The sequence below is a fragment of the Bufo gargarizans genome, chromosome 2 (genome assembly GCF_014858855.1).
Source record: "Bufo gargarizans isolate SCDJY-AF-19 chromosome 2, ASM1485885v1, whole genome shotgun sequence".
Classification (NCBI taxonomy): domain Eukaryota; kingdom Metazoa; phylum Chordata; class Amphibia; order Anura; family Bufonidae; genus Bufo; species Bufo gargarizans.
The window spans coordinates 133793753-133809854 of record NC_058081.1 but is presented as its reverse complement, the minus strand read 5'-3'; the positions used below and the strand labels follow the sequence as shown (position 1 = coordinate 133809854).

General features: G+C 41.3%; 1 protein-coding gene across 2 annotated transcripts in view; it reads left to right on the top strand.

The window, feature by feature from the left end:
- The window catches only part of HAPLN3 (hyaluronan and proteoglycan link protein 3), a 64922-nt gene that overhangs the window by 46627 nt on the left and 2193 nt on the right, over positions 1 to 16102 (top strand). For both annotated transcript variants that reach the window (XM_044279470.1, XM_044279469.1), the window contains exons 3-4: positions 10805 to 11176; positions 14899 to 15201. In XM_044279470.1, the coding sequence (XP_044135405.1) occupies positions 10805 to 11176; positions 14899 to 15201 (675 nt within the window). The remainder of the gene's footprint in view (positions 1 to 10804; positions 11177 to 14898; positions 15202 to 16102) is intronic.

Sequence of the window (16102 nt, the reverse complement as noted above, 5' to 3'; positions counted from 1 at the left end):
TTTCCGTGTGTACATGGTTAAAGTGTGTGAATTAGTCTGCCTAATGAATCCCAATGAGAAATAAAATCACGAATCACTGCGAGAACTGGTGAAACAGAAACTGTTCATGTGAGCAAATAATTGTGTAAAGCTGGATTCAGAAGGGCGTAATAAAAATCATTTGTGTTGTGGCCACAGCACACGGATGATTTTTAATAGGCTGTGAGATCCATATGTCAGTATAGGACACAGACCTGGTGGCCACCTAAGGGCCACCTAAGAAAATTGTCAGCAATGATCGCTAGGTCTGTGTTACATGAGACACAATCTTATTAAAGTGAATGTGTCACCACAAAATTACATATTGTTTAAATCCTATTTTTATATTTAACATATTTTTAAAGAATTTTTGATGATGTCATTTTTAATTTTCCATGTCAATATCTATATCTAAATAAAAAACATAAACTCTTGCAGTCTTCGCACTGGCCACAAAGCCTAAAATTGCTATTGCGATCCCTTGTCCTCATACTTACTCATGGTTTCTGAGCAGCAGATTGCTGTTTAGACCACATGATCTGCTGCCAAGAAACCATGATCGGTGATGCCTGCATGAACAACAGGATCATCCAATGAATGTTTTGCTTGTTCATCGGGTGATCGGCAGCACATTTACATGGACAGATTGTCGGGAATGACCGTTTGCAGGAATAATTGTTCCCGATAATCTGGACGATTATTGGCTTGTGTAAATGCAGCTTAAACCTTTAATGATAAGAGATATCACCTCCGTGCAGGGGTGCACCTAGTCTTTCTGCTGCTTACTGTGCCCACTGTGCTTCCCTATACTATATTGCAGAAACAGATAATCCCCCATCTGCTGCCCCCCTTTTGCCCCTATCTGGTGCTGCCTGAGGCAATTGCCTCACCTCGCCTCATTGGTGGATCACCCCTGCCTCTGTGTATAGATAAGACAGGATCCACCATTCACAATAGGTGATTGTCTCAGCTTATCTATTCTTTCCTTGTACAATGACTTCTGCACAGGTCACGGATCATGCCTAGGAAACTCTCCCATAGAAGTCAGTGAGGTCCTCTCCTGACCATTGTGTCTATGGACCATGAGGCTGCCGTAAAGCAATTTTCTTAATGCTTTGTAAATGCTGTTAAGAACAAATCAGGCAAGATGACAGCCCCTATAATCATGTTCATAAAATAAATAAAAGATCAGAAAGAAAGTAGATGTGTCGCTATCTGGTGTTAACTGACAGATAACATTTTTGAATTGACCCTTCAGGGTTTGACCGATCCCACCAGAATACCAGAGGATCCTCCGGTGGGCTCATACTCTGAGATAATAACAGGCCTGTTCTAATACAGGTTTAGCAGAAGAAAATTTGGAACTGACCTTGGAATTAATAATCACTAGATGTTCTTTTAAACCTTAAAGATGATAAGTCCTGAAAAAGCACTAACAAAAATGACCAAAAGGGGTTTTCTGGTTATAATGATTTTTAAGCAAGTGCCTGCAGCCTTCTCGCTGAAACAGAAGATTCATACTTACCTGCTCCACACTGCTCCAGTCCTCTGTACTTCCTTCGTTATCTCCATATTCCAGTCCTCGCACTGTGGTGCATGGGATTGGTCACCTGCACTGCTTCGGCCAATGACTGATATCAGCGGTGACGCTCTGTTTACTTCACCTATGAAGCAAGTCATTGACTGGAGAGGTGCAGGTGACAATATCCGTGCACCACTGGACGTAAACAGTGCGGGGACTGAAAGACAGACAGAGGGAGTACAGAGGACCGGAGGCAGTGGCGACTCTAGGAACAATATATAGGGGGGGGGGGCACATAAGATATCACAGTAAAAAATGGGGGGGGGGGGGGAATAATAATTTTCACCACTTAATCACTTTAAAAAACTTTTCTTTATAGTTTAAAGCTGTTTCAGCAAACACCAGGGCTGTGTAAATAATCCCATATGTTAAACATGTCACTAAAGAAGACCAATGAACAGACGCTCACAAAAGGGTATGGAGAAGGGAACAATCTAGGACAGTGATGGTGAACCTTTTAGAGACCGAGTGCCCAAACTGCAACCCAAAACCCATTATTTATCGCAAAGTGCCAACACGGCAATTTAACCTGAATACTACAGCCCAGTATAGTATATCTTCCATGTACTTTATCATTTAGCTAGAATAACCTGCCTACATTCAGTGCGCTGCCTGTGCTGTTCATAGAGCGCCCTGCGCTGATGAATAGCAGGAAAAGTCTAAGGCCTATTGGTACACCATAGACTTTTTCCAGGGTGCGAGTGCCCACAGATAGGGCTCTGAGTGCCGCCTCTGGCACCCGTGCCATAGGTTCGCCACCACTGATCTAGGACAACATGACTGAATAGGAAAGTGAGCTGAATTGGAGATTTTTTTCAAATCAGCTATGTTGTCCTATATTGTTCACTTCTCTTGACTTCTCCAAACTCTTCACCCTTTTGTGAAATAACCCTGTGGGTGTTGTTGGTGTGTGCAACTAATACTACTTATTCTGCTTGTAACGCAGAATGTGGCAGCCAGTGGTGCGTGTAACGCAGAGTGCGGCAGTCAGGGGTGCGTGTAACTCAGGGTGCGCTGGTCAGGGGTGCTTATAATGCAAGGTGCGCTAGTCTGGGGTGCATGTAACGCAGGGTGGCCTGGTCAGGGGTGCATGTAACGCAGGGGGTGCTGGTCAGGGGTGCATGTAACGCAGGGGGCGCTGGTCAGGGGTGCATCTCAGATAGAAAAGGTACTTACAGTTCTGATGTGCTCTGTCCTCGTGGCTTCTTCCTCTAGGCGTGGTGGCAGGGGAGGGGCGCGCAACAATGTTTCCTGATGTTAAATCCCCAAGCTGCATTCTTTTCTGCCTCTGTAGGCCCTGCTAGGCTGAAATACACAGGCCCCCAGCCAATGGCAGTGCTGCCCACTCCCTCCCAGCCAATAGCAGCTGAGGTGGGCGGGGGAAGATTCACTTGGCTGCCGACTGCCGAGGAGCCCGTAGTGAAGCGGGTGGGCAGCATGGGCGGGGGGGCAAGGAATAACCTGGGGGGGGGGGAAATTCCCCCCCCCTTCCCCCCTGTAGCGACACCTATGACCGGAGGGGTGGGGAGCAGGTAAGTAGGAATATTCTGTTTCAGTGGGCAGGCGGCGGCACTTGCTAAAAAATCTTTATAACTGGAAAACCTCTTTAAAAGTGAATGTGCATATGTCCTGTATACACAGAGGCTGGCACTCAGAGTAGTTTCCTCTGGTGGGCCCAAGAATATTCAGGAATGATGCGGTGCACCAGGGACTCTCTTGGTCTGTGTACTGTCCATTGTGCACAGGGACAGCACATGGACTGAAAATATGACCATCTGAATCAGGCGTAGTACTGAACTTCTTGCTTTTGTAGGAATCTCAACTCTTACATACTTACAGTACCTTGCAAAAGTATTCACTTTTTTCGTGTTTTGGTGTCTCACAACCTGGAATTAACATGGATTGTTTGAGGATTTGCATCATTTAATTTACAGAACGTGCACATAACTTTGAAGATTTTTTTTTCTTTTTATTGTGAAGCAAACAACAAATAGAACAAAATAACAGAAAAAGTCAATGTGCATAACTATTCACCCCCCTAAAGTCAATACTTTCTCTCTATGAGCTTGCCACATCTTAACACTGGGATTTTTGCCCATTCCTCCTTGCAAAACTGCTCCAGCTCTTTCAAGTTCGATGGTTTGCGCTTGTGAACAGCAATCTTTAAGTCTGACCACAGATTTTCTATTGGATCGAGATCTGGGCTTTGACTAGGCCATTCCAATACATTAACATTTTTCCCCTTAAACCACTCAAGTGTTGCTTTAGCAGTGTGTTTGGGGTCATTGTCCTGCTGGAAGGTGAACCTCCATCCTAGCCTAAAATCATGCACAGAATGGTACAGGTTTTGCTCAAGAATATCCCTGTATTTAGCACCACCCATCTTTCCCTCAACTCTGACCAGTTTTCCCAGTCCTGGCTGCTGAAAAACGTCCCCACAACATGATGCTGCCACCACCATGTTTCACTGTGGGGATGGTGTTCTTTGGCTGATGTGATGTGTTGGGTTTGCGCCAGACATAGCATTTTCTTTGGTGGCCGAAAAGTTCAATTTTAGTGTCATCAGACCAGAGCACCTTCTTCTATACATTTTGGGAGTCTCCTACATGCCTTTTTGCAAATTCACAACGTGTTTTTTGCTGAAAGTAATAGCTTTCTTCTGGCCACTCTCCCATAAAGCCCAACTCTATGGAGCGTACGGCTTATTGTCGTCCTATGTACAGATACTCTAGTCTCTGCTGTGGAACTCTGCAGCTCCTTCAGGGTTACCTTAGGTCTCTGTGCTGCCTCTTTGATTAATGTCCCCCTTGCCCGGTCTTGGCAGGTTTGCTGTTGTGCCATGCTCTTTCCATTTGGGTATTATAGATTTGACGGTACTCCTGGGGATCATCAAAGATTTGGATTTTTTTAATAACCTAACCCTGACTTGTACTTCTCGACAACATTGTTCCTTACTTGTTTGGAGAGTTCCTTGGTCTTCATGGCAGTGTTTGGTTAGTGATGCTTAGGTGTTGCAGCCTCTGGGGCCTTGTATATGTAATGACAGATCATGTGACACTTAGATTGCTCACAGGTGGACATCATTTCCCTAATTATGTGACTTCTGAAGGTAATTGCACCAGAGCTTTTTATGGGCTTCCAAACAAAGGGCATGCCACATGCCAATTTTCTGTTTCATGTTTCTAAACAATAGTTTTATTTATATATTTTTCTCATTTAACTTCACAAACTTAGACTATTGTGTTCTGCTCCATCACATAATATTTATATTAACAAAACATTGAACTTAAGGCTGTAATTTAACAAAACACGAAAAAAGTCAAGGAGGTGAATACTTTTGCAAGGCACTTGTATGTTAGAATTTGAATAGCAGGCTCCTGCACTCAGGGGCGGATTGGCCATAAACCCTACAGAGAAATTTCCCCGTGGGCCGATGACCCAGAGGTGCCACCCAAGTCCTCCTCTCTGCCACTGACAACAGCTATGAGAATCAGGTACTCATGCCAGCTACAACACATGTCCTCCCGAATTCAACTGTTGTTGCTTGCACCTCAACTCTTTAGCCCCCTGCTCCATTGACAACAGCAGGAGGAGGACAGAAAATGGTAGCTATTGATGACCACCGCAGAGGGCCAGCTTTTGGGGCAATATATTGTTCTACACTGTTTTATTTGGACTTGGTTCTAAAATGGGTCCGCTTTTAGTGTTTTTCCAGGGCCACTTTAAGTTTCCAGTCCGTCCCTGCCTGCACCTATCATTTGACATTAAATATTTGTCTTGACGTCACAATACACCCAGTCTTTTTGCCATCTTCAGTGTGTCATAAACAGCTGCAAACAAGCAGAATTAAAGGGGTTGTCCCATTTCGCCATTTCCATGGAAAAATGAGACTAAGCTCCAGCCCTAGGTGGCAAGGCTACCTAGCAGGCCGGCACTTTACTGCAATTCCCATTGTAGTGAATAGGAGCTATGCAAACAGCATGGCAGAACAAACTTCACTGCTTTTGTAACTGCCCTTTAAGGACTCCCAGTAAATTAATATTTGGTCCTTGTTTGTGGGAGTGCATTGGTTTTCTGCAGAAGCTATCTCTCTCCCTTCAGCAGGAAATAATTAGATTAAGTCAAGAGGCTTACATTGTCGCTGCTGCTCTTTTAGAGTGGTCCAGCTCCTGAGAATCAGACATGTGCAGGGCCAGGTAATGAGCTTGTGTGACCTAAACTTTATAGACTGAGTTTTCGCATGACAGTGATATGTCAAGCTGCCGGTCCGCTCTTCATGTGTTAGACTAGGTGACTTAAAAAATAACCCCATTTTCTAACACTCATTATAACCCTGGCTTCACCGAGAAGAAAAGAGTGCAAGGATGAACTGAGGGCCATTTATCACTAGATAACCCACATTGACCTATGCCATCTTATTTAGGGCAATGATGGCCTTGCAGTCCAGAAATAATATGCTTTCTTCTGGATAAAGTTTTTTTCAAGTATTAGCCAAAAGCAAAATGATGAGAGGGACCTGTCACCACTTTTCTATATAGAGGAAACATATAGAAGTATACAGGTTCTAAATGCTTGGGAGAACCACTTTACATTATATATTGCTCCATTGGGGGAGGTCTGAACCCTGAAAATTTTCCTGTTGCCAATACAATTTTTACTTGAAGTATAAAGTCCCGGTATAAGCCTAAAGGCCGAGGCCGAGGCTGTTGCTGAGTGCAGGGGACCTGATAAGTAAAGGAGCTTATACTGTATGTGATCGACCACAGCACAATTGACTTTCTGGTCCAAGACTCCAGACCCAGAGTTGTTTAAAGGACTTAATGTTAATGGCATATTCTTAGGTATCCAACTCCCTACACCTCTGCTGATCAGCTGAATGAGTCGGCTGAGCACTGCATCCCCTTAATTTTTATCAAGCACAGCTCCATTAATTTTGCGGTGGTTGTTTCTGGACTTCAGTTTACTGCAGCCAATTCCCACTCAAGTCAATGAGACTTAGCTGCAATAATGTAGTAATAAATAATGAAGAGGATGTAACTAGTGATGGACGAACATCGGCCGGGATGATGTGCGAACGCGATCAAATGTTCGTGAACCGCAAGTTCGCGGCGGGCCCCATTCACTTTAATGGCAGGCGAACCTGAAAAACCATCAGGTCATATTTGCAGCCACCAAATACTTACTAGAAGTGCACTAATCGTCCCACAACATGGACAGTGACATACCAGAGGGGGGGTCAATGGCAAAAATTCCCACAAAAAATATGTATTTTAATCAGGGACCATTTTTATGCGTTTTAAAGGGAAACTCTCAAAAAAGTGCCCTGCTGGAGCATAGATATTTTTTATTTTAAGCCACGGGAGTACAGGCCCCAAACATTAGGCATTCACGGGACAGAAAACATCAAGTGATTATGTGGCTGGAGGTATATTAGACGGTCATTGGATATCAATTTTATTGCAGGCCAGTGGACTACAGGCCCCAAAAATTATTCATTAACTGTACAGAAAAGAACAAGTGATTATGTCGCTGGAGGTATATTAGATGGTCAATGGATATCAATTTTACTGCAGGCCAGTGGTGTACAGGCCCCAAACATTAGGCATTCACCGGACAGAAAACATCAAGTGATTATGTGGCTGGAGGTATATTAGACGGTCACTGGATATCAATTTTACTGCCGGCGAGTGGACTACAGGCCCCCAAAATTATTCATTCACCGTACAAAAAAGAACAAGTGAATTTTTGGCTGAAGGTACATTAGGCGGTCACCGTATGACAATTTTACTGTTGGCCAGTTACATTACATGCCCCAAAAATTATGCATTCAATGTACAGAAAAGATCAATTCATTATGTGCCTGGAGGTACATTAGGCGGTCACCGTATAACAATTTTACTGTTGGCCAGTTAGATTAAGGGCCCCAAAAATCATACATTCACCGTACAGAAAAGTCATTATGTGGCTGGAGGTATATTAGACCGTCATTGTATATCAATTTTACTGCAGGCCAGTGGAGTACAGGCCCCAAACATTAAGCATTCACCGGATTATGTGGCTGGAGGTATATTAGACGGTCATTGGATATCAATTTTACTGCAGGCCAGTACAAATACATGTCAAATACATACAGTACAGACCAAAAGTTTGGACACACCTTCTCATTCAAACAGTTTTCTTTATTTTCATGACTATGAAAATTGTAGATTCACACTGAAGGCATCAAACATTGTATTACATTGTATTGTACAGTGACAATAAAGGCATCTTACTTTACCACTCCTGCGTCTTCTATGATCGTGGGATCGCTTGTACACCTGGCGCTTTAATCCAGTGCTCTACTGTGAGCTGCAAGGACCTGCACGTAGGATTTCCCAGGCTCTTAAGTGTTCGTTGTAGCGGTATAGCGATATAGCTTTCTTCCACCGCTATGACCTCCCAGGACCTGTGTGGCGTCCCACATGGTACACTAGGTGGTCATGTGATTTATACTTCCAGGCGGGGATTTTAAATTTCCTTAGGTGCAGGTGATTTGCTCCGTTATTACTTTAAGTCCAAATAGGAGCATGTGGTTCCAAGCGCTTCTTTCTTGGTGGTCCCTCACTGTCAATACTATACGCATTTCGGGGTAAAAGGACCCCTTCTTCAGTGGTGTGAACAGTGATGGCCAAATGTCCTTTTTTATATTATCCTTAATTGGAACATTGCATGTTGGATTTCAATATGGGGATATACATTTGGGATGGTTGTCCCTATTCATAGTCCTTTCCTTATAACTGGAATTCAGTGCCATGTACGTATTTTAAGAGAGAATAAATGCATATGCATTTTTTTAATTCTCAATGCGTTTTCTCAATAAGCCAGTTCATATTGACTTCTAAATCCATACACATTATATATATATATATATATATATATATATATAAAAACTATACAAAACTAAAAACGTATACAATTAGGTCAATATGCATCCCATATACACTTGAACCATAAAATAACGCGTAGAGTTAAAATATTGAAAAAATGCATATGCATTTTTTCAATATTTTAACTCTATGCATTATTTTATGAGTAAGCACCTTTACATATATTATGAACATATGACTTTTATGGTCAACCCATTGCTATATATATCCGTTTGTTTAAGACGCCATCTTTTTGGGCTACAAACTTTGGGATGAATTATAAAGGCCACGGTGATATAGCCCCATAGTGATATACATTGTATGAGATTCTATTCCTTTGGGCACCAGACTCTGGAATTTATTTGGCATAATTGGTTCAGTCTTATTCATTTATTTTTAATCATGTTTTTTTATATACTGTTGTTTAAACTATATTGTTTTTATGCAACATGTTGTTTGTGTTATATGTGTGATATATATTATAAAATTTACTCTGATAAAACCCAACTTGGACATATGTCTGCCTGATATTTGAGTGACGCCCAACCCAATTACTTTATTATTTAGACTATGTACAAAGACGGTGACAAAGAGCCAGGGAGTGTGTCCGTGATATATACAGAACACATGACACCATGTAATCATAGCTAGGACATGTACTAAAGGGGGGCAGAAGATGTGCACAGGAGGAATTGTGGGAGCTCGCAGCTGGTTTTGTGGCATGCCCACACAACTTGAAATCCAAAAAGAGGCAGAGAGTGGAAAGTGGGAATGGGCAGATAACAGTACAAAAAATAAGATCTGTGAGCTTTATTACGACTACACTTTGGTATAACATGTTTGTTTCAAATTTTTAAACCACATTAGATGTTCAAGTTGTTTTCAGACTTTGTTTAGAATCAAGAATGTATTAAATTTCTTGATTTATTATCATGTGTTAGTTTTTTTATTTGTGGTAATTTGTACCTACATCGATTATAAAATAGAGTTCTTCAGACAGAACTGTTGTAAAGTTACAATTTGGCTTCCTCTGGTGGTCAACCATCAGAATGCACGTCATAGTAAAATTCTGTCAGGTGTTTCAAGCAGAGCAAGAAATGTACCCCCTCACTCCGTCTTTGTGGGATATGTGAAGCATTTTGTGCCAACATATGTCTTGATCATTTCAGTTTACTACGTTCGACTGTAGCATTATAGCGATTCATTTAAATAAATCATAAATCTTGATAAATCAGTAAGAAGGTTCCTTTCACTTTATTTAGATAGCACTATGCTGGGACATACACAAATCTCATAGGGCCCCATAGAAAAACGCAAAGAACGAAGAACTCCACAGATTTCTGCCAAATGTGTAATGTTTTTTTTTTAAGTAGAAGAAATGTTGATTAAAAAAAATTGTGATAAAATAACGTCACCCTTGGCCTCACCCAATACAACAGGTCCTTCCAAAACATGGCACTCATTCTGAACAGAATATTTCTCAGGGTATTCACACCAGACTTCTGGCATAAATACATTGATACATCTCTCCCCATACAGGTCTAAATCACGACTTCTCTTCAGATAATATATTACAAAACTGGCTGCCTGCAGCCACCACTAGGGGGAGCTCGCTGCATAGGCATTTATAGTTACCATTCACTGCAATGGAAGCTTTAATAATCCCTTTGCACTGAGCGCCCCCTAGTGGCTGCTACATGAAAATGCAGCCTTTTCATGTCGACAAAAGAAAAAGTAATTCAGCATCGGCCCCACACCCGAGGGTGCATAGCAGTTGCATAGTCTGCCTCCATTGAAGGTACACCACTGGCACTATAAGTGTAACTAGCAGTGTGGCGGACAAAACAGTTTCTACAGTCCGTAGCAACTAAAGAGACCCATTTCCACTTGGAGGTCAGATCCAGACAAATGATAAGATTTTTACACTCCTTGATAGAGTGCAGCCCCTGTTCCAAATTTTGCCATGTTATTGTTACACCCTTGCATAGCATTATTACAGTCTGCCATGTTGTATACAATGTATCCAGTCATATTAGCCATGGTTCTTCGGGTTCTCAGAATATATAGATTATTAAAAATGTGACTTTTCTAATTAAGCTGTCCTTAAAGTAACACTCCAGATGGGACATAATAGGATTTCCTTCTCAACACCAGCCTCAAACTCCATGGCCTCTCAAACTGCATGGCTGAATGAACGAATGAACCCAGAAACCTTCACTCTTGTGGTCAGATTGTAAGAATAAAACATATTGTAATTACAGTTCTGTAAAATCCCTTCTCTTTTTGCTTTATGTTACAGTCATTCATTTCAACGGCGTGAAGCTTGTAGTTAATACTCCTGAAGATGCCCTCTTTGCCTACCGTGGTGGTAACATCACACTACCATGCACATTCCACTATGAACCAGAACTGCAGTCTCCAAGAAGACTCCGCATCAAGTGGGCCAAACTGCACAAAGATAACACCAAGGAGAAGGATGTGCTGGTAGCTATTGGTTTAAGGCACCGTAGTTTTGGAGAATACAAAGGTCGAGTACATTTGCATCAAAATAAGCCCAATGAGGTGTCCCTTGTTATTACTAATCTACGCCTGGAGGATTACGGAAAGTACAAGTGTGAGGTCATCGACGGACTTGAAGATGAAAGTGGCATTGTGGAATTGGAGTTACGAGGTAAGGAAAATATGTACAAGCTGTACTGAATATTATCTGCTAGTGGGAATTTTATGATTAGGAGAAAGCTGCAGTACCATTCATGGCCAGTAAGTGGTGTAGGGAGCTATGCCTATTCTGCAGCTTTGCAGACCCTTCAATCAGCTGATTGTGGTGGTACTAGAAGTTGGTTCCTTACCAGTCTCCTTAGGTTAGGTCAGCAATATTGAAGTGCTGGAAAACCACCTTAAGCATTCATACCGTAACCTTGGACAGTGCCTTATATTCATATAAACCCAATGTTGGAGGGTAAATGTCTCCTGTAGAAAATGTAGTAAAAGTCAGCCATCATTCTTTGAGAAATGCAAGTGATGGAAATATCAGTGGTACTGTATATGCCACCTTTGTAGACCTTCTGTGGACCAGAAGGTGGATTCTGTGATATTCAGACAGCCTAGTCACCATGCTAGCAGTGGGGTATTTTTCAATCTGAATGTTGAGCAAGACAACACAGTAGTTTGCTAGATGAAAATGATTGATTTACAAGATTATCTTCACAAATATGTACAATGGGAACATGTTTTTTTGCCTATAGCTCTTCAAAAGCTGTTCCTTGGTAAAGAACACGATCAACATGGTTATTAATATGCTGCCATCGCTTCATGTAGTACCTTCCTGCAAGCAGCCACTAGATGTCACTGTTGACAAGCTATTTAAAACATATCGCTACAACTAAAATCCCCCCCCCCCCCCCCCAAAAAAAGGAAGAAAATCTGAAATGGTAGATTGAAGGAACCTAGCATTTGACCACAAAACATAGATTGACTTATTGCATTCTTAAGCAGATCTTTTTTCAATTGATTTGTGATGATAAAATCTGAATAAACAGATTTCATTTGTGTCAATGAAATCGATCAGGGCCAAGTTTTGTACTCAGGGCCTATGAAAGTAACAGAGAAGGGTTCCCCAGCCCAGGAGCCCTTTTATTAGTTTAAGCAGAGAACCGATATGTTTGAGTGGGTGATTTTTCTATAACATACAGTGCTGCCCATAATTATTCATACCCCTGGCAAATTTTGACTTAAAGTTACTTTTATTCAACCAGCAAGTAATTTTTTTACGGCAAATGACAAAGGTGTCTCCCAAAAGATAATAAGACGATGTACAAGAGGCATTATTGTGAGAGAAAAAATAAAAATTATCAGCTTTTATTTACATTTGAGCAAAAAATACAAAATGTTCCACACTGTGTAAAATCTCAGAGGATGTAGTCGGAAGCCAAAAGTGACACCTGTGCTGGCTAGGAGGATAGTTAGAGAGGTGAAATAATCCAAAGATCACCACCAAGGCCACCCTGGTGAATCTGGGCTCTGCTGGTGGCAATGTCTCAAGGCAGACAATCCAACGGACACTGCACACTGCTGGGTTCTACGGATGCAGACCAAGGAGGACGTCACTTCTCCAGATAAGGCACACAAAAGCTTGCTTGGCCTTTGCAAAAGCTCATCTGGACAAAGAAGAAGACTTCTGGTCTTCTGTGTTATGGTCAGATGAAACAAAAATTTAATTGTTTGGTCACAATGATGTTTCCTTCATTTGGCGTAAAAAAGGAGAAGCCTTCAACCCAAAGAACACCATCCCCACTGTCAAACATGATGGTGGGAACCTAATGCTTTGGGGGTGTTTTTCAGCCAATGGACCAGGGAACCGAATCACAGTAAACGGCACCATGAAAAAAGAGCAATACATGAGAATTCTCAATGACAACATCAGGCAGTCTGCAGAGAAACTTGGCCTTGGGCACCGATGGACATTTCAGTATGACAATGACCCAAAACACACAGAAAAAGTGGTGAAGAAATGGTTAGCAGACAACAACTTTAACGTTTTGGAGTGGCCCAGACAGAGTCCAGACTTGAATCCAATTGAGAATCTGTGGAGGGAGCTAAAGATCAGGGTGATGGCAGAAGACCCTCCAACCTGAAAGATTTAGAGCTCACTGCTAAAGATGAATGGGCAAAAATACCTGTGGAGACATGCAAAAAGCTGGTCTGCAATGATAGGAAGTGTTTGATTGATATAATAGCCAATAAAGGCTTTTTTATTGATTATTGAGAAGGGTATGAATAATTTTGGATTGGACACTTTTTGCTCAAATGTAAATAAAAGCTGAGAAATGTTTTTTTTCCCCACAATAATGCCTCTTGTACATCGTCTTATTATCTTTTGGGAGACACCTTTGTCATTTGCCGTAAAAAAATTACTTGCTGGTTGAATAAAAGTAACTTTAAGTCAAAATTTGCCAGGGGTATGAATAATTATAGGCAGCACTGTATATAAAGAGAAGATATTGGGCACACTTCTATTCCCTAAACAGCCCTGCAATCTGAAAGCTTCATGTTGCATGTAAATGTTGGCATGTGACCCCCTTCTGGAGCGTCTTACTGCCCAATTGACCTTATGGCCTGCTCAGTTTTGAAAAGAGCACCCCTTATCTTCACTTTAGCAGGATATACAATATATACCTCAAAGTAAAGAGGCCAATTTTGCAGCAACAAGATTAGAATCAGCTTGAATTCAACACATTTGCTAGCTCCCTCTGCTGGTCACCATTATAAATTAATTTTTCATATTTCCAGACACGTGAATTTAAAAAAAAAAAAAAAAAAAATATCTAAAAAAATGAACAAAATGATCTCATCCTAAAAAAAAACAATGATGACACATTTCCTTTAAAAGATGGTCTTTCAAAAGGTTCTACCCAGATATTGGGACTGCTTTTATCTGAAAGCTGAGCAAGCTTTTTGACCACCTCACCTGGTAGATTTAGTTTAGAGGACCTCCATTGTCCCAATAGATAGGGAGACAGCCTACTATTGGACATCTATGGCACTTCTATGGATATACCATTAATGACTGAGATAGGAAAATCAGGAAACAGCAGGCGGGACTGAGCAGATTGATATTTAGTTTTGCATGGAAAGATTCAGTTTGACCTGTATTTATTAATTTCGTTTTTTAAACAAATTTTATTATGGAAGGTGCAAGTACAAAAGTTTTTACAGACCTTTGCTCCTTCTCGTCTTAGGAGACCAGTGGGCTGTGCACACCTTTGAAGGCATTTTTTAAATGATTGATTTATATTTATTTCAGCTCAAAATACATATAAATCAATAATAACAATGCATTTTAATTAATGTAGCAGGGCTGCATTTGTCATATAGACTTTTTGTGTATTGAACTTTTTGTGTAATTGAATTAAGCAGTTATCAGTCAGACTCCCTAATGATATTTTTGCATGTCATGTTTGATCCGTTTCAGCCAGGCTATATTTTGTGCCTTTTCTGCTGTATACTGTATATTGCTGATACTGCTGGATCTCTATACTACTGGAGAGGGGGCTGTATTATTCTCTATACTGTATCTCTCCCTTGAGGGAATATACCTCCAGTCAGCTCTAGAACACAGATACCTTAGTATTTATTTCCTAATTTAGTACTTTAGGATGATATAACAGTTTCCTAGAAAATCACAGACTATGACCAAGGGTTATCCTAAATTTTACACTTAGTTCTGTTTGACCCATAGCTACAGATCTGCTACATCTGGACCATAAACTCAGAACCCTGTGGATTGAAATGCTGCCAAAGTTTATGTTTACCCTTAGCCAATAGCATATGGTCGCAGTCAGGCCGCAGTCATGGCCCTTCCATGTCTTACTAATGAAACATTCTTGTGTGCAGGAGTTGTCTATCCATACCAGCCTCATCATGGAAGGTATCAGCTGAACTTCCATGATGCAAAGAAAGCCTGTGAAGCTCAAGACGCTGTGATGGCTTCCTTTGAACAGCTGTTTAGAGCCTGGGAAGAAGGTCTAGACTGGTGCAATGCTGGATGGCTAATGGATGGCACTGTCCAGTACCCTATTACTTTATCCAGAGAACCTTGTGGTGGGAAGGAGACAGCACCTGGAGTAAGGAGCTATGGAGAACGTCACAAACACTTGCACAAATATAATGTCTTCTGCTTTTCTTCAGCCCTGAAAGGTGAGGTTTCAAACAGAGATTTGTAAATTATATTCAGTTATCTGGTTTTCATTTCCAATTGTGGGCCAATCAGAAAGATAGATGTGGTTAACAACAGATGGAAACAGGTGAAGATTCTTCTCAAAGTACACCACAAAAGTTGTATCTATATATGGTACAGATTGAGTGGATTATTTAATACAGAGTGTAGGTACTGTATACCTTCATTCTTAAATGGCTTGGCTTCACTCTGGCCTCACCTTGCACCTGGTAAGGGTTGTGGGCTGTGCTCTAAAGGCTGGGTTCACATCACGTCTTTCCCATACGTTTAACATATACAAAAAACGTATACGTTAAACGGATACCCCAGACTGATGCCATACATTGGCATCTGTTCATCATACAGTTCCATTGACATGCAGATCTTAATCCCGCACTGCAGGTCCATTTCCGCACCTACTGTAAGTTAAAAAGCACAGTGTACATGAGATTTGTCTAACCTCAGACACTTTGCTGGTACTGTATTACACTGCTAGCTCCATGATACGCTATGTGTGCACAATATTGTTATATGCAGAATCTTTTTAACATACGTAGCAAAGTTAAATCATTGGTTTGTTAGATAGCCTGGCTCACATATGTCAGTTGTGCTTGCCCATTTTTTACCAGAAATGATAAAAGTTGCTCAGGCAGACCTTCTTAAGGCAACAAACACAAAACAGACCACTTAGGAATCTCACCAAATGCCTTTAAGGACTCATTCAGATGGCCGTATGTTTTTTGCGGTCCACAAAAATTCAGATCCGTTTTTTGCGGTCAGTTCAGCATGTCCACAAAAAAACGGACAGCTGTAGATAGGTGTCCGCACCCGATCGGCAAATTTGCAGATTAGATGTGGACCCATTCGTTTTAATGAGGCCTT